General features: G+C 38.2%; 1 protein-coding gene and 1 long non-coding RNA gene across 2 annotated transcripts in view; one reads left to right on the top strand and one right to left on the bottom strand.

The window, feature by feature from the left end:
* The window catches only part of LOC145553914 (uncharacterized), a 6,614-nt gene extending 1,878 nt beyond the window's left edge, over nucleotides 1-4,736 (top strand). Inside the window, exon 3 of the long non-coding RNA XR_014089953.1 lies at nucleotides 4,606-4,736. This is a non-coding gene — a long non-coding RNA (uncharacterized LOC145553914). The remainder of the gene's footprint in view (nucleotides 1-4,605) is intronic.
* Nucleotides 296-19,224, bottom strand: rfx5 (regulatory factor X, 5). Its single transcript, XM_008422246.3, has 11 exons — nucleotides 19,129-19,224; nucleotides 17,193-17,347; nucleotides 16,758-16,791; nucleotides 16,597-16,679; nucleotides 15,788-15,910; nucleotides 14,846-14,962; nucleotides 13,141-13,219; nucleotides 11,945-12,143; nucleotides 10,723-10,805; nucleotides 10,483-10,647; nucleotides 296-9,842 (listed from the first exon to the last, which is right to left on the bottom strand). Exons 2-11 carry the CDS (start codon nucleotides 17,312-17,314, stop codon nucleotides 8,778-8,780), a joined length of 2,070 nt encoding a protein of 689 aa, XP_008420468.1. The 5' UTR covers nucleotides 17,315-17,347; nucleotides 19,129-19,224; the 3' UTR covers nucleotides 296-8,777.

The raw sequence follows: 19,224 nt of genomic DNA, 5'->3' as shown, positions 1-19,224 counted from the left end.
GGAAAACCTTTTATTTTGAAGTTAAGACGTCATTAGGTTTGAGGTTCTTACAGGTAAATTGACAAAGCAGCTGTTTTTGGTTGTTTCCGTTTTGGACCGAAACGACAATCCTGTCTTCCCACACAGCTCTCATCATCAGCTCATCAGGAAAACCTTTCAATTACCACGCTTAAGATTTTTTTTATATCCTTTTCAAAAACACCAAACATTTTAAATTTATTATTAAAGAAAAGATTAGAATAGAGTAGAAAGACAAATGATCATAGAGGGAATAAAGTAAACACCAGAAAATAAATGAACGTCACGTCTTTTATTCCATCAATGTAGGAAAATAGATTCACATTAATGTTCTGGCTTCTCTCCTCCGTCACTCTATTTAATTTCACAACAAAACAGGGCAAAATAAAGGTGCATTTCACTCAAAACTATCATCTCCAAGCCAAAACATATTTTTCTCCCTCTCAGCCTCATTATGGAACATTAAAAGTAAAGTGCAAAAAAAAAAACATAAAGCCAGCAGGTTAACAAAAGAAAAACAAAAATCAACATTTACAGGTGATAATAAAGAGAACGAAACAAACAGCCACAGGGAAACCATGCGACGAGCTGGCAGTGTCTTTCACAAATTAAACAAAGCAGGGAAGATTTTTAGAGCAACCGTAAGAAGGAGGGAAACGACTGCACATCAACGAGCTGTACAACTGTCTGAAACAGCAAAGACACACAGCAATACGCAGAACAGAAGACCGACAGCAAAATAAAACAATACGGGATTTTTCAAATACATTTGGAGAGCGACAATTAAAAAAAAAAAAAAAAAGCTGCTCTATGTGTCAAATCCCCACTCAAGGACTACATTACCCAGAATTCCAGAGGCAGAATCTTGTTTTAAATGTTTTTTGCTAAAGTTTAGACAATCTTGAGTGGGTTTTTGACAGCTAACAGCTTCCTTCACATCAGAGTTCACCATCATTACATTAACTGCAGAGCTGATCATGTTCCAATTTATTATCAATTTTATTTATCCTCTCGACATTCGATGTTGTTTCCAACAGATATTAGGCAACAAAATCTTAACAAAGGCAGCTATTGTCAGCTTCTAGAATAAAAAAAAGCTAATTTTATGTTTTTAATCACAGCCAATCCAGTCGTCTGAATGTTATTTTGAGCAGGCTGGATGTTTATTTCATTTACTTTAACAACTTTTTTTTTACTTTTTATATTAGCTAAATTAGTGAAAATACTTTGGAATTAAAAGCGACACCAGGCTGCACTGCAAAAAAAGACAAACTCTTACCAAGTACTTTTGGTCTAGTTTCTACTGCAAATATCTCAGTATACTTGAAGTAAGACAAAACAAACATAAGCTTTTCAGCAATGTATAGCAGCTTGTTTTAGGTCAATAATTCCTTAATATTGGTGAAAAAGAACTGGTTCTATTTATGGGAAAAATATCTTAAGTGAAATAAGCTGCCAGTGGAACTAGAACTTTTTCATCAATATTGACTTAAACAAGCTCCTATATCTTGTTAAAAAGTTATATTTAAGTTAGTCTTGTCTTATTTCAGAGATATTTGCAGTAGAAACCAGACCAAACATACTTGGTACGGTTTTGTGTTTTTGCAGTGTGTAAACAGGAAGTGCCATCGGAGAGCGTTTGCGTGACTTGGTCTGATTCTCCAGCATCATTGCACCAATACCCGAATCCCGATTCATTATCTTTGCTAAACTGACCCGTTTCTGGATTTCCACAGTGAAAGTTTTCTTCTGCTTTGCACTTTCAAAGCTCAGTTCCCAATGCAGACTCCTAGCAAGGCCATGCTGGACCAGAGTTAGGCAAAACGAGGCTGGCCAAACATTTGAGACCATTTCTACCAAGACCTTTACCAATTCCACCTCTTGGTCTGTTTTAAATCTCAAACAGCAAATACTCGCTCTTCTTTTACGCTTCAAACATTCAAAGTTCCTGTAATTCTACTTCCACTTGGCTCAGAGAAAAGATCACGCTGGCATCTGAACTGCCTGAAGCCAAACTCGGTTTTCCTCTGCAAAATTCAAGGCATTTCTGATGACTTTCAAGCAAACCAGCTGACAAAACTCTGACCTTTCCGTCAACATGTTATCTGATAACTCATTGTTTCTTATTTCCCCTGAAGTTAAAACTCCAGATCAGAATGCAAACCAACATCAGAAACGTTTTACTGCATAGCTCTCCTTCCAAACATTCGCAAACAGCATTTGATAATAAATCTCTTCAGATAAATCAGTGAGAGCGCCAAACAAAGCTAGATTAGAGTTATAACTCCGGTTATAAACAACCAGTTTGGCCCAGCATGGTCCTGCTGGGGGGAATCGGCTGCTGCATATCCTCAGGTTTAACCTGAACTATTTAAAACATCTTATCCCCTGAAGCAACATTTCACTTAGAGATCAGCATCATCTCTAACTGGGCTTTGGTAACAATCTCACAACACCTTAAACTTGTGTTGACAGACCAATAATCATTATTTAATCTAATTAAAACAGTCAAATAGAAATAAATTCACTTAAACTAACCCAAACTGTAGGTTACTGTTGCAGATCCAGACTTCTAAACATCTGGTAAGTCTTAATTTTCTCATCTACTTCATGGAAATTGTTTTAAAAAATACCAAAAAACCCAGCATGAAGTCTCTCAGATGTGCTGCAGTTTGAGATGCAACGTTTTAAAAGAGGATCAGAACCATAATTAACGCAAATGAGAGGTACTTCAAAATATGATGAAAATAATATGCGATTATATTTAGCATTATGCAAATTTGGTGCTGCACAGTGGTTGGTAGCGCTGTTGCCTAGCAAGAAGGTCCTGGGTCCGCCTCTCACCCAGAACTGTAGATCGGCAATAGCACCTCCTGACCCCAGTAGGGACAAGGGTGTTAGAAAATGGATGGATGGATTATGCAAATTTGGGGCATTTTATGGATATTTATCCATAAAATTTACTACTAAAAAAAGAAAAAGAAAAAAAACAAAACAATGAAATTACAATAATATAGTCATAAAATTTCAAGAATAAAGTTAATATTACAAGAATGAAGTCATAACATTATGAGAATAAACTCGTACAAGAATTAAGGTGCAATAAAATGAGAATAAAGTCATAATATTGCAAGAATAAAGTCATAACAAAGATAAAATCATAATATTTAGAGAATAAAGTCATAATTTGTGTAATACTAAAACTTTGTTCTCATAACTTATTATTTTCTTAGCGTTGCCTTAACACGCCGCTGCAAAGTACAAATGGTTTGTTTATTGGAGTGAAATTTATCACTCCATCCACACGGGAATGGTTTTGTAAAACAGACTGCCGGTTTCAAAGACACGATCGTCCACACGCGACCGTTTCCGAAGATGTTTTTATCCACACAGAAACAGAAAGACCAAGAACCAAAATGTTGTTTTTACTCCCCCGAACCTTTAACCTCGCTGGTACGCCACGGGTCGGAGCAAACAGAAAAGAGCAAGCGGAGTGAGTCGTAGAACATTTTGCAACAGCAACACCACGAAAATGTAATCCGCCATTATTGTTGTTATGTATGACGCATTTGGGGTCATAGATCTGGTTAGCATGTCAGCAATTTCACCAAAGATGCAATTTTGCTGTTGGCACAAATACATACGGGCAAATTTTTCACTACTGAACCTGTTTAAGGAATAAAAAAAGTCTTGCTTCCTTATTTCTGTGTGGACTTGGGACAAAAAGGTCAAAAACTTTACCATTTTAGAAGAAAACGTTTCCATTCAAGTTTATGTCTCGGAACAACACATTGATGCAATCAGAAAACAAAGCAGAACCTGTGGATGCATCTCCTAAGCCTTGATATTTTATCCCTAAACCCACCATAATCAGTCAGACGAGAAACAAATTGACTGGATGCTTTTGAACTAAATCTGCCTGAACTTTGCTGCATTAAACCTTTAAAATCTCAACTGTTGCAACCAAAGCCCACAAGTGAAATGTTGCTTTTACCCACTCAATACCCTACAGTTATTTTAACCTTTATATAAAAACAGAGTTTATTTTCCTTTTTAAATTATTATTACTATTAAACTCTAAACTGAGTAAAGTTTAAACCAGGGTAATTACGCTGGTGAAATAAAAATCTGAGCCGGCAGATGTCGGCCTCTAGCAGAGTGCAAGAATTAAGCAGAATATTACATCACTCATAAATACTTGACAGAGTATTTTCTCAGTACAATAAACTCATAATATACACACAGAGTCCCTCTTTAAACTCTCAGCAGTGCAACGTTTGTTTCAGTTCAACGATGAATCATGTTGGCACTTCACCAAACTCAGGCGAACCACTGACATTAATATTCGTGCTTCTTTTAAACGATAAATTTAGGGCAGTGAGCGAATAATCAAGCGGTTTTCTTGCGTCGGAACGCAACGAGGTTGATTTTTTTTTTAATATATAACAGTCTTGATATTTTCAGGGTCCCTCTAACAGAAAAAAGAACTATGTGTGAGGACAGAGGGAAACACATTTTACACAAGTCCACAAACTGGCTTTTTTCTTTTTCATTTTACAAATTTGTGGTCACATGGTGGAAAAACAGGCAGGACAGACAAAGAAGTGGAGCCCTATGGCGGTGTAGCACCAACGAAGAAGAAGAAGAAGACGTCCGCCAGTGGAGCGGCGGACCGTTTGGTAGAGGTGAAGAGTGTCAGCAATGTGACGTTTCCATGGCAACCACCTCCAAAAGTTAGAAGGTGAAAGAAGAAATTATCTATTTTGCATACTAACTGTGAGAAAAATACCGAGATCTGGGAAACCTTCTGAGAGATTTGAGATGTTTTGTTGAAAATGTTCATCTCAAGGTTAAAAGAACGGGGGGAAAAAAAACAAGGTTCAGGAGTAAATTTTCACCCGAGAAAACTCCGAAGTTTTGGGATTAATTTCACATATTTACAAGAAAAAAACGTGGACATTTTCTGACGTTGAAGAAACATAAGTACATTTTAAAACCAGAACCGTGTCGGTATCAGATAAAGAGATAAAATCTACCAATTCACTCTGAAAAATATCTCCATGTGTTTCTACGCTTTACCAACTCAATTGTAATTTTTTTTCATCTCGGTAAACTTCTTTTTTACTTTTCCGAGTTTTAATATTGTACAATTTTGACTTTAATTTGTGAAAACTGTAAAAAAAAAATTGCAAAAAAGAATGTTAAAAAACATATCTAACTGAAAAATTTCGGCATTTTTTGATGGAAATTTACTCCGACAGCAACATTTTTTCCCTCTATTCTTTATCCAACAATCCTGAGTTACTTGGTTTTTATATTGAGATATTTGAACTTAAGCTTTGCAAAAATCAGGTCAAAATAAGGCAGCGAAACTATTTTCTTTGACGGCCATCGAAGAAAGTAAGAAAACGGTGTCACATTGCTGACTGCGATGTAGCTGCAACAGGTGGCTGGAATCGGGGCAAAGGTCACAATGGCAACATACAACAGCGAAGCAACCCGTAGGTTAAACGTGAAATTAAAACTTCACCACAGAAACAAACCAACAACAGCGCAAATATCACCCAGTAGTTAAGACATTTTACTGCATCAATGTGTTGGTGCTATGTGGCAGGTTACCTTGTGCTTTGCTCTACTAGTGCCTGAGCTGAAGCTTTTATTTTTTAGCATTTACTATTGTTTTTAGCTCACAGCCTGCATTGTATGATTTATTCTCCCAATTTAATCATTTTTTTGTTGTTTTAATAAGTTCTGTTCAGTGTCAGTAGCCCCTTTCAGATCATACATTTCAATCACAGTATTTTCTTTTAAATATTTGCCTTCATTTGAAGCATTTGGACAAAAAACAGGAAAGAAAATTTCTACACTGTCAGTTTTTCTTGGAGTTTAAAGTAGTGAAACATCAGGCTGGGAGATAAATCGATTTTATTGATTCATCTAATTTTTGATTGTTGAAGATTACATTTTTTTGGAAAAGTCTGGATTTTTATTGGAAATCTTCTTTCCACCAATGTACTCCTTGGGTTTCGGCCATCTTGTTTGCCAAGTGTATTTCACAGCTTGTTTATTTGGACTTTCAATTTTTATTTTTTTTATATAATTACAAGAATAAAGTCACAATAATGGAAGAATAGTCATAATGTTAGGAGAAAAATACAAATTTTAAATAAGGAGTGTTGAGCATCTTGTGAAGTTATACTTTGGTATCAGTTTTTATAGATAAGGACATATGTGGTGCTTTAGCTAAGCAACAACAAATTATCATCAACTGCAAAAAATAAAATAGGACCTTGAAACCATTTTAAACAAAAACACAAGCTGATCGGATCATGTCAGATCTCGTCGACTATAAGCTATTTTCTGATCATTTAAAGACATTTTTCTGGTAAAATGCATCTTTATTCTGCTAATATCATAACAATATTCTTGTAATTTAACAAAAATATCCATGGCCTGGCCTTTATACTCCATCGCACAACTAAAAGGGATTGTTGAAACTTAAACCAATGTTTGATAGCATTTTCTGTTAGCAATCTTTTATTGTATGGTATGAAAAATCAGAAATGTTATTTTTAAGCCATATTGCACAACAAAATTTTGAAAATGTATAAATTTGCTTCAGTCAAAATATCTAAATGTTATAATTCCAACAGGAATATTATTCCACCAAGAGTTGGGAGTAATTGTTGCTTCTTCTATTACAAATAAAAGTAGTTGGATGAGTTAAATGTGTCTTGCTTGATGAACTTATGTGACATTAATGACCCTTAAAAAGCAGATTTAATTGGAATGTTCCTAACCAGACTGTGATCTGAAAGGGGCTAATGTTTTATGAGAGAAAACTTAAACAGTTGGGTCAATTCTGCATGTTTTAGTGGAACATCAACATTTAATCGGTTTTAAGTTAAGCAAACAGCTGAAGCCTTTTAGCTGACAGTTAAATAAAACCGTCGTTTTTGGTTCTCAATTTACAGGAAACCTTTTCCGTTTCTGCAGCTTTTCTCACATTTTCAAGCTCAACCTCATATGTTCCAGATTTTATTTTACGAGTAAATCTACTGAAATCTACAGGAGCGATTCCAACTCTCCGGCTACGTTTTCTGAAATAATTCTGACTTTGTTAAGTTTATGTATAAAACTGTTGCTTTTCTATATAAAATGACTAATTTTACTTGATATATTATTCTGAGTAATGAGTAAATTTAAGTTTTTAATCTTTCAAACACACAATCAGAGACATGTACAAAGCTCCCTCAGATAAAAACACAAATCTGCTAAAAAGGAACTCTTTAGAAGAGCAGAGCAGGACCAAGCTTTAATTCACATTCACCAAACCGTTAAATATTATTATTAATCTTATTAGAACTTCAACAACTTCCTCAGGAATAAATTGTATGAACTAAAGGTGAATCAAAGCTTGGTTCTGGTTCAGTTAGCACAGAGAACCTTTACAAGGATCTAACCCGTATGTACCACCTGACGCCCGTTTCACAAACATGGCACCTTCCGTTCTTCCTCCTTTACACTGCAAAAAAGACTTTAATCTTACCAAGTAATATCATGCACATATCTTAATACACCTGAAATAAGACCAAAGTAACTTATAAGAAGCTGTTCAGCAAGATAAGTCAATAATTCTTTAATATTGATGAAAAATACAAAGTCGGTAAGATTATTTTACTTGTAACATGGAACAAAATTCTTGTTTTTAGTTTAATGGTCTGTCAGGTAAACCAACATTTTTTCATCAAGATAAAGGAGTTACTGACTCAATCCAGTTCCTATATCTTGCTGAAAAGTTACCCATTACTTAACTGTGTCTCATTTCAAGCGTACCAAGAGATTTACAGCAAAATTACGTGGTAAGATTTTATTTTATTTTTTTGCAGTGTTATTTCTTTAGTTATTGTTCAATTATCATTCAGTTTTTCTTTTTTTTTTTTTTTTTTAAAAAGCACAAACAAACCGCAACACACAAGTTTTTGGGAGGTTTGGAAACACAGCGAATAAGGCGAGGAAGGAAGTGGTTCAGATGTACACTGCAAAAACACAGAATAAAAAAATAATAACAAAAGTATTTTTGGTCGAGTTTCTAGTGCAAATATCTTGGTGCACTTGATACAAGGCTAAATTAATATACATGTTTTCTTCAGGAAAACACAGCTGCTTGTTTTAAGTCAATAATTCTTTGATATTGATGAAAAACAACTTGTAACATTTGTAACATTTATTAGTTTATTTAACAGGGACAAATGTCGCAGTGAAAAAAAGTCTTGTTATAAGTGAAAAAAGAATGCCAGAGGAAGTAGAACTGGTTGCTAGGTGACAGGCTGGGCTTGGCTGGCGTTGCTAGGTAACGGCGCAGTGCCAACTGTGAAACAAGTGAAGTACAGTGGAACAGGTACTTTTAAAAAAAATGAAAATTAAGGAATTATTTACTTAAAACAAGCTCCTATATCTTGCTGAAAACTTACTTGTAAGTTAGTTTTGTCTCATTTCAAGTGTACGATATCTGCTTGAGAAACTAGACCAAAGATCCCTGGTAAGATTTTGTGCTTTTGCAGTGTAAACCACACGTCGCTCACAAACAAACATGCAGTTAAAGTGTAGACTTCTTGGCTTCATTTATCCTACTGGATTGGCTTTCGTGCTCCAGCCAATCTGGGATTTCCACCAATCAGGACGAGGATGGAAGGAGGAGGGGGTGGGAGCCTTGAGGTAAAATCTGAGTGAACACAGAAGTAGGTGGATGATGAAAGCTAATGTCCTCCTTTCTGGGGCGGGGGGCTGTTGTCTACTTCCTCCTCCTCAATCTTTACCACCATGGTGGAGGAGATTGAGAGGGAGGAGGCAGGAGCAGCAGAGGAGGTGGAGGCAGGTGGCGGGTTGACGTGAACCTCCACCGGCGTCAGCGTGATCTCCACCTCGCCTTGCTCCTCATGCAGCATGGGCGGGGGCAGCGGCGGGAGCGGAGCCATGCCAAGCCCGCCGCTGTTGTTGTTCGGCCTCGGCGCTTTCTGGATCACCTCCACCATGGGGGTCCGCTCCCAGCTGGGGTTCCCAGGACTGTGGAAGAGCAGCACGGGCCTCACCTGGCTGTCCGGGTCGGCGGCGCCGCCCGGCTGGCACTGCACCACCACGCCACGGGGGTCCACCAGCCGGTGGGCCGGGTCGGACATGGTGGGCAGCTGACCCAGAACCAGCCCCGGCGGCTCCTGGATCACCAGCTCCACCACCGTCTGCGCGGTGGACGACAAGGAGGAAGTCGCCTTCTGGATGACGCCGCCGGTCAGCGGCGTGATGATTGGCTGCTGAGGCGGCGGCTGAGGAGATGGGGACGGAACCGCGTCTTCCGGTCGGGGTTTCCTCGGCCGGCCACGTTTCCGTTTAACCGGGGAAGTGCTGAGAGAGGAAGCAGCCGAGACACCGACGGATGACACTTCCCCTTCCTGGGGTCGCTTGGTGGCGGCACCCCGAGCTTTCTGGACCACCGAGGTCGGCGCCGCCACGGCGTGCTGCTGGGCAGACAGGGAAGGGGGTGGAGCTACCTTCTCTGCCTCAAAGGACAAACAGCTCTGAGGAAGAATCATCACCGGCAGCGTCCTGCCCTGCGGCTGGGGCAGCGTCGTCATGGTGATGACCTTCACCCCACCGCTGTTGGCAGGAGCGGTGACGGCGGCGGGGCCTCCGTGTGCAGACGGCACGCCGACGGCGGAGGCGTCCGCCGGCGCCTGTGGGGGCACAGCGGAGCGGACGGAGAAGCTCTTGTCAGGGACGGTGCTGCGAGGAAGGATTCTGGGTAACTGCTTTATGAACGCCTCCACCTGCAGCGCCAACGGAGACGTGTCAAACACGCCGCCATGTTGATTCATCAAAAAACATTTAATCCTGCCTACAGGCTGACAGGCGTTGCTTTGAGAAAGTAATCACACCCTTTGAACCTTTTCCACACTTCGACAGCTTCAGCCAGACTTCAGTTCATGTAACTGTGAAGTCATGGAGTCGCTGACTTAATTTGGATTAAACAGAATAATTGATATTCATTTTAATTGTATTTTTAATTTGGCTAGTTGTGGGTTTAAATAGCGTTTCACTGGCGTTTTTCCGTGTTACGGGAAAATATGACAGGAAATGTAATATTTTTACATTTCCTGTCAACTTAACACAGTGGACCGCCTCGGCGCCCCAACCACCGGGCCCAGCAGGGTTTCTGGGGGAAACCCTGTGTTGGATGTACATTTCAGTACATTTTATGTCCAGATATTTTTCTGATTTCTGATCGTAAAATATTTTGTACATTTTGACTTTTAGTCGCATAAAATCCAAAACAAAAACACTAAACTTTTGGGAGATAACCTGATAAAATGGGGAAAAGTTTAAAGGATGTGAATAGTTTTTATGTCCTTCATTATCTGCATCTCAGCTACATTTAGAAAATTAAATTGTGTCAGGTGGTTGACTCACTGCTGGTTGCAGAGAGGCAGAGGAGGTAGAGGAGGAGTGAGGAGGAGGAGGAAGAAGAGGAGCAGGAGGAGGGGCGTCTGCTGAGCAAGGCTTGGGGACGGCTGATGTGGATTTGTCCCCAGAAGACATCTTGGGTGAGGACGAGGACAGGTCTCCCGGTTCCTTCTGTGAGCAGACAGGAAGCAGCGGTGAGCGGCAGCAGGCGCAGCTCGAGAGGAGAGCGATCGGTCGGAAACAAACCTTCTGGTCTGCGGCTCCGTCTCCGTCAGCGGGAGACATCACAGGAGTTTTCTTTATGACTTTATGGGTTTTAGCTGGACCGCCTGAGGAGCAGGAAGATGACAAATGACCCCAGAAAAAGAGTTTTTATGACCACTGCAGCGTTACACTGAAAACATGCTTAAATCCTTACAACTGGAATTAAAACACTTCTGAGGAATAAATCAAGGGTTAACCTCACTGCCTGCTGTGTCCAAAGCTTTGGACGACATGAAAGCACAAATTTTTTAACTAATAAATATGTTCTGCCTTCGTTATTGTAACTGATCAATAAATGAACAAAAGTCAGCTGTCCAAACACTAACTCGAGCATCTGGAGGGAATACATAGCTCCGTGAACTTTGTAACCGACGGCCATCTTGGCAGGCCATCTTGGAGTTGCTATGACAACAATAAGCAAGCCACAAGCTTAGAACTACCAAAAAAGTTTGCAATGAATTCGATTAACTGATTAAGGTTTATAGAATAGAATAGAATAGAATAGAATAGAATAGAATAGAATAGACTTTATTGATCTAAGAGGGGAAATTGCTTATAATTTGGCAAGCTACCCCATCCGAGGTGATAAATATTAATAATACAAATATAACCATAAGCAATAAAATTTATATGTAAAAAAATCTAAATAAAATTAAAAAATATATATATACAAACATATAACTATAAACATATATTGCAATTTAAACATGACTGAATTTAAATAAATAAATAAATAAATAATATGTTATATATTTATACCGAAAGTCTGACATTGAAGTCATTCTTATTTGGGCCACAATCTTGGCCAATAAAAGCTGATTTTTAATTTTTAGAAAAGCAAATAGTTTCCAAGATTATGACAATAAAAATAAAAAAAGACCTAAAAAATCTCACGGGTTGTTTTGGAGTCATTCTGTGGTGGATTTTTAGGAATTAGTCCATTAAAAAATCTGAAAAAGGTGCTAAAACTTGCATTAATTATCTGTTTATTAAAATATATTAGTTAGGTTTTTATTATTACTTTTTACCAAAGTTATTAGGAGAAACGGGTTGCAAACCCCGGGCCTAAATAAATCTTTGTCTGGTGTCAAAATTAGTTGGATGATCTGAAACACGTGAGAGAACGACTGGGGCAAAAAAAATCTGACCTTTGTCCAGTTTACTAAAAACAAAAACCAGTTTGTAACGCAGTAGCGAGTCGGACCTGCGAGCGCCGCGGACGTGACGAGCTTGGCCTGGTTGCAGCGAGGGTTGACAATGTGCTCCTGGATCAAGTAGCGAGCGATCTCAACCACCGTGTCGAAGGATCGCTTCAGAATCTTCTGGGCCCAGTCACAGATCAGCTCGCAGGCCGCTTCCGTCACTTCCTGTTTGTAGGTCTGGACCAGCTCAGTCAGCTCCGACTGGAGGCCAGGAGCAACACGACAGCAGAAATTCAGTTAAACTGGGATTATTTATACATTAACTATTTATTACCTTAAAATCAGAACACTGATGGTTTTCCAAAATGGTGGACAAATGAAGTCATAAAAAGGATATTTTACAACAATAAATATCAAATGTAACAATTATCCATTTACTTTTGTCCTAAGTTCCTGAACCTAAAACCTGAATACATGAGATTTGAACATTTTAAAATTTGTGTTTTAACATTTTAACAACAATTTTATATAGAAATACATATAATGTGTCAAGAGTCACAAAATCTGCATGACTGCCAGAAGAAACATTTTTAGGACTACAGCTAAAACGATTTCTGCTCAAAAGTGACTTGTTATCATTTTATCCAGCTTAATAAAAATCAAAGCTTTAAAAAAGTATCTGTAACATTAAATTAATAAATAAAACCACTAAGTAACCACTCTTATCATATTTCTACATAAAAATTACTTTAGGCTTAAAACAATTAATTGGTTTAATCATGATTAATCTTTTATTCAAATAATCTTCAACTAATTTGGCAATCAATGATTAATCGTTAACCGAAGTATACAAACTCTAAAAAGGTCATTTTCTGGAAGAACATTCTTAGAGCAGTAATTAAAACAAAAACGTACAAGAAAAATACATTTTTAATTTAAGGTAAAGAATAAAAAGTTATTTGTCTGTAAATATGTTCTACCATAGTTCTAACATAGCTAAAGCTATGCTAACGTCTCGAACAGCACAGCTTTAGCTTCATCTAGCTTCATATATTATTATTTGTACCAACCTTTTAATCGACAGAATAATCAGTTACTAAAATAATCGTTAGTTGTAGTCCTAGATCATTTTTGAATCATTTTTGACCAGTTGTTGAGATCCTGGCACCAGCTGTGGTTTAAATAATAAAGTGGTGGAGTAGGATTGGCAGTACTGGTTTGCAGATGTACTACAGGTTTATAGTTAGTGTGTGAGTACCGGGTCGTTCTTCAGGTCCAGGTTGGGTAGCAGAGGCATGTTCAGAACCGTCTTCCTCCTGATGCCGCTATAACAGTACGTATCAGCCACACAGGTTAAGGAGTTCAACCAGCAACTGCAGCCATCTGATCCACCATAACGATACGTATTAGATAAATAACATTAAGCTCCAAGCAGCTGGTAATTGGTCAAATTCAGGAGTTTTTAATGGGGGCGCATATTAAAAAATTCACTCTTTGCACATTTCTATTCTTCCATTTGGGTCTCAACTGCTTCTAAAAACTGCTTAAATTAACCCACCCAGCTGTTTTATGGCAATAGGTTCATGTTTTTTTGGTTTCTGAAAACGAGCAGTTTCAAAAACCTCCCAATAAGTCACATTCAACAGGCACTGCGCCGTTACCTAGCAACTCCAGCCAAGCCCAGCCTGTTACCTAGCAACCCAAACTGAGTTCCAGCACATGTGGTCAGCTGGTTTTACCCCTGTATGCGCTGTACAATGGCTGCTGGAAAAGACAAATGTTTTGAGGTTGACTCATCATCCAGAGGCCACTTGCTGCATTCCTGTTAGTTGTAAAGGAGGCTTTACTAATGCTTTTCAAAAATGTACGGTTGAATAAATATTCAACTAACAGGAATGCAGCATAAATGTTGCCAGTATAAATGTTGAATTGGGCAGCAGCAGCTTATTTGGATTTAAAGTGACAAGAGGCCCTAAAACAGCTCAGTCTGAAAGGAACCAGACTGTAATCTCATCATCTAAAAATTATTTTATGCAAAAAATGCAATGAACATGTTTTGTATAGACCCTATACCTATACTAACCTGTTCAAGGACGCATAATACGTCACGTTTAAACTCCTGTGCTATATCTTACCATAATGTATTACCAGCATGCCGGGTTTAAACTGTAGCAGATGAAAATGTCATCAATAATCTGGACGGCTCTGGGCTCAAATTCAACCTTAAAAATGACGTCATTCAGACATTTTGCAGCTGCACTCGTAAACAGCTGCAGGGAAATTTTGACTTTTATAACCAACATAAATTCATGAGATTTGGCAAAGCATCGTCCCTTCATTCAGTTTATTCAGAGACTTCCCACAAATTAAATGTGCGCTAGACATAGAGAAAGAGGAGTGATACTCTACCTCTGTATGTGAACCTGACACACTGATTTATTGCTAAACGTGAACTAATATGCTTCCTTGAACAGGATAGTACACATCTATGGTCTGTACAAAACATGTTTATTACATTTCTTGCACAAAATCATTCTTAGATAATGAGATTTTCGTCTGATCAGTTCTGTCTATTTTGAGCTCCTTTCAGAACGAGCCGTTTCAGGGCCTCTGTCACTTTAAATCCAAATAAGCTGCTGCTTTCCATCCCCCAAACACTGTTTACACTGGCGTGTGAAAATGACTGCAAACAGGTGCGCAATTATACGACTATACATCTTTGAAAAGTAAAAGTAGAGCCTCCTCCACAACCAACAAGAATGCAGCAAGCGGTTTCTGGATAGTAAGTCAACAACAATTGTAAAGCACATTTTTGTCCCTCCTGAAACACCCTGAATCAAATAATTTAGCTGTTCAATTTCGAAATCTTTAATTAAATCAAATTAAGTGGAAAATCTTCAGAAATACCAGATTAAAACCTGAAGAATGAGTCGGGCTGCTTCACACAGCGCTTGAAAGGATATTTGGACTGTCCTCTGCCGCCGAGTCGCCTCGCCTTGATGTTGGGGAAAATGTCTCTGATGATCTTCCCAAAGTTGGCAGCACTCAGGGGTCGATGCTGCAGGTTCTCACAGTACCTCCTGCAGCACGCAGATTACACCGTCAGAACATCACAGGCAGCGTTTCCATTACAAAATATGCACAAATCTTTGTCAATATTCTGCAAATGTCAAAAACACAATCCCCCAAACACTGGCAAGTGTTTCCATTAAACAAGAAATAAAGTTACAAATCACACGTTAATAAGTCATTATGAGTCACAGCAGTGACGGATATAAACAGTAACATAAAATATTCATAACTCAGCCTTTGGAGGAGACTTCTGCGTATTATATTTGGGAGCAGTTCAATATGCGGCATTTTGGGTAACTTGAATGACGCAAAAGTTTTTATGAACTGTGTTAAGCTGTGGGCTGCACATTGTCCAAAAAAACACAAAAAACATCATCCTACTACTTCCTGTTATCTTCTTTGTTGTTTCTGTCAGTAGTAACATCCAGTTATTGCAGAAAGATTCCGGATGTTTGTTAAATGTATTTTTGATCAACCCAACTTTTCACCAGCATCTGCGATGTATGTGAGTGTTGCCTGGATTTTTTTGCCCTGTGGTTAATGCAGGGGTGTCAAACTCCAGTCCTCGAGGGCCGGTGTCCTGCAACTTTTAGAAGTGCCTCTGCTGCACCACACCTGAATAGAATAATTAAGTAATTAGCAAGGCTCTGGAGAACTGAGGAGGTAATTAAGCCATTTGATTCAGGTGTTTTGTACCTGTGGCACATCTAAAAACTGCAGGACAGCGGCCCTTCAGGACTGGAGTTTGACACCCCTGGGTTAATGGAAACGCAGCCACTCTGTGTTAGTTGTTGTTGTACTGAAGGTGTGTCTGTCCGTGTGCATTTCCCCACCTGTATGTCTCGTAGACGTCCTGTTTGGGCAGACAGGTGTCTGAATGCTCCTCCAGGTGACTCCGGATCCAGTTACAGGTGTGCAGCTGGTCAGCTGTGTTGAATGAACTCGGGTCGCCACCACTGGGTGTCACACACACATCAGGTAATACATCCACCATCCCATTAATAATGATATGAATCAGAGGAAAACTGGACTTATTAGGTTAATTTAACAACAGCTTGAACCATTTTGGCCCAGTTTGAAGCACTTTGTAGAAAATTGCCACAATTCAAAATATTTTCAACTGTTACTTGGATGACTAACATTTTTACCTAATTAACTTTACATATAAAAACTATTTTTACTGCTTTTATAATCAATACTTAAGGACATTTTCCATCCCAACATTTCAGACATTTTCAAATATATATACACAAGTAGAAATGTTTATTGTAATCTTGCGTGTTTTAAACCCTATTTGGTTATTTTAGCATTTGTGAGTTGTAAGTAAAAAAAGCTTCAGATCTGCACAAAATCCACTTTATAAATTGCACCACAGCCACCCATAGTAGACCAAACCTACATAGCTGTATCTTAAGCTATTTATTCCAATAAGTTGGAATAACAAAAGCTGCATATGTTGTTTTTTTTTGTTTGTTTGACATCCATGCAGATCATGTCACCCTGGGCAAAAGCCATACTGCCCATATCAAGAATCACAATAACATATCTGAGGTAAACAGCTGAAAATATCATTAAAATGTCTAAGCAATCAGCCTAAATGTGCCATAAACTGAAACTTAAAATGTTCATAAACAATTCTCACGTTTTGTCTCCGGAGCTGGGCCCCGAGGGCAGCTGGAGGTACAGGAACAGCTTGTCATTGTCTGAGAAGCGCTGAACGTCTTGCTGTTAAACAGAACAAACCTGCATTACATTCTGCAGATGCAATATTTAGATTTAAGATTAAAAATTATTTTTTTTTACCAAGATTTGATCCACTTTGGTCTGAACGTTCTTTCTGCAAGAAAAAAAACAAATACAGTCATTAAATTTCAGTTATACAGAAAGAAGTTTAGGTGAAAACATACTAATTACATATCAGTAATCATGATTTAACCGAAAAGGAGCTGTTTGCTTCTTAATGATAATATATTCACTTCCAATCTGACCATCTGCTGAAAGAAAAGCTCAAATTACTCTCAATATTTCTAATTAAATGGTCAAAATATTTTAGATTAAATATCCTAGTTCACATTTGGCTTTTTATAAATATTTTCTGCAAAACAAGCCTAAAACTCACATTAAAAGTTAAGTTTCTCTTACTTTCAGTTTAAACTACTCAATTTTCTTTAGTTGTCATATTGACAAGAATAATGAAAGTAACATAAATCATTTTGAGGAAGTTCTTATATGACTTACGAGATGTTGCTGCTCAGCTTCTGCAGCAAAATGCTGGGCTCCGTGTCGCCCTCCCCCGGCTCCAGGCCGCCCTTGTCCCTGTGGGCGGCGTCGGCCCGCTGGTGCTGCTGGTCCTCCGACATCTGGACCGACTAACCGGTGCTGAGAACCAACATCTGAAAACACAGAAACCTGCCATATTACAACAACAGCTGGAGCCCGACTGGAAACATACAACGCAACAACAAAAGAAAATGAAAAACTCAGAAACTTTCTAGAAAAAACAATTTGAACATTTTTTACAAAAGACTCAGGAATTTTTTAATTAATGTCAGAAAGTTTCTAGTAAAAACATTGAAATCCTGAGTTTGAAAAACCAAATTTTCGACTTTTGGAAATCTTATGAGTTTCAAAAGTCAACGATTTTTGAGGCTTGAAACTAAATTTTTCTCGCTTTTTTTCCTAGAAATTTTATATTTTTTGTATGAAATTTAAAAATATATATTTTTAGGTTAAAAATAAATATTTAAATCAGTTTTAATTTTTTGTACCATTCCTACAGTTATTTTTCATTTTATATTGTTTTATTGAGTGATGATTTGCAGTATCTGCTGCATAATGTTCAAAATATGCTGTTCAACATATTTTGAACAACATCAATTTTGAACAAGATAAATTGACTGATTTATCAATTGATTGATAAATCAGTCAATTTCAGTTCATTGACTGATTAATCAAATTTTTGATAAATAAATGGAACTGAAAGCAGGAGTTTGCACAACTTAAAAAGTGTTTAAAAAATCACTATTATAAATATTAAAATTTCTCTGGATCCCAACACTAAACCACTAAGAGGTGCAGTACAAGAAAACATTTATATAGTAAATAAACTCTTTGTCTTATAAATTAGAAAATTTTATTTCATTTTTTTATTTTTATTATATGTATATGTTTTTAAAGAAAAAAAAAGTTTAGGTTTTCACAGACTTCCAGCTTAAAATACAAACATGTCTGATGCAAAATAGCAAATTGGAGGCCTAAAAATAAACACAACTCAGGCGGTGACACCACAACACACCTAAATATTTATCTATATTGTGTGTACTGCAGGTAAATCTGGGCCGAACTTTTTTTGTAATTGTTTTTGTCAAACAAAGACTGCAGAACTGAGCTGCAGGATTCAGTGACAGAAGAAAATCGGTTTTAAAAAACCACTTATTTTTGATCCAACTTTGCAGCTCGCTTCGTTTTAGCATCGCATCGTGCTGTCATTAAACCCAGAATCCAAACCGGTTCCGCTCTGACCGGCTGTAATAATAAAAAAAGGCCCGCTGGCTGCCGGGTAAAAACACATGCTGGCTGACAGGGTGTTGGTGAACTAAACTACCACAACAGGAGCGGGAGGAATATAAACACCAAAGCAGCCCGGTCCTCGGCCGCGGCCCCTCCTCACAGCCCGCCGGGTTTTAGTGGAAATGCCGGAGCTCCCATGTCAGCTCTGACTGCCGTGTTTACAGCGGGCGCAGCGCCGGTGGTCATGTGCCTGCCATTTACTACAAAACACACACAGACGCAAGTGTACATGCTACTGCGGAGCTAACTGGCTAGCGGGCAACACTCACATCCATCGCAGATGCTGGCAAAGGCAAAGACATTTAATAGCTGGGTTGATCAAGCACACGTTTAACAAAACATCCGGAATCTAGAGGATATAAACATGCGTTTGAGCCAAAAGATACGGATATTAAAGCGACTAATGCGGTTAACTACTCAGTTAGCTACATAGTGTCATTAGCATTAGCTAGCAAGCGAAGAAAGCCCTACTAAACACGTTTATGAGCATCATTTATAATTTAAAAATATTTCAAGGTAATAGGTAATTAAATATACTATTAATGTATGGCTTACTGGGTGACTCACATTGCAGCATTTATTTTAAAAAAGAAAAAGAAAGTACCTGAACCAAGATACAGCAAAAATCCCCTTTCAGATTTTTTTGTGATTGGACGACTGTGCTATGTCTGCCTGACTACAAAGGCAACGTCTATTGCGA

The sequence above is a fragment of the Poecilia reticulata genome, chromosome 11 (genome assembly GCF_904066995.2).
Source record: "Poecilia reticulata chromosome 11, P_reticulata-male-v2, whole genome shotgun sequence".
Classification (NCBI taxonomy): domain Eukaryota; kingdom Metazoa; phylum Chordata; class Actinopteri; order Cyprinodontiformes; family Poeciliidae; genus Poecilia; species Poecilia reticulata.
This window is presented reverse-complemented; position numbering and strand designations above follow the sequence as displayed.

Bases quoted from the DNA above. Each gene is read 5' to 3' on its own strand.
- rfx5 (XM_008422246.3), bottom strand. From the start codon at position 17,314: ATGTCGGAGGACCAGCAGCACCAGCGGGCCGACGCCGCCCACAGGGAC. The intron at 14,963-15,787 runs GTGGGGAAATGC...TGCGTGCTGCAG, and splicing joins GACGTCTACGAGACATACAG to GAGGTACTGTGAGAACCTGC. The intron at 10,806-11,944 runs GTCCGACTCGCT...CCTGCTCCTCAG, and splicing joins CACGTCCGCGGCGCTCGCAG to GCGGTCCAGCTAAAACCCAT.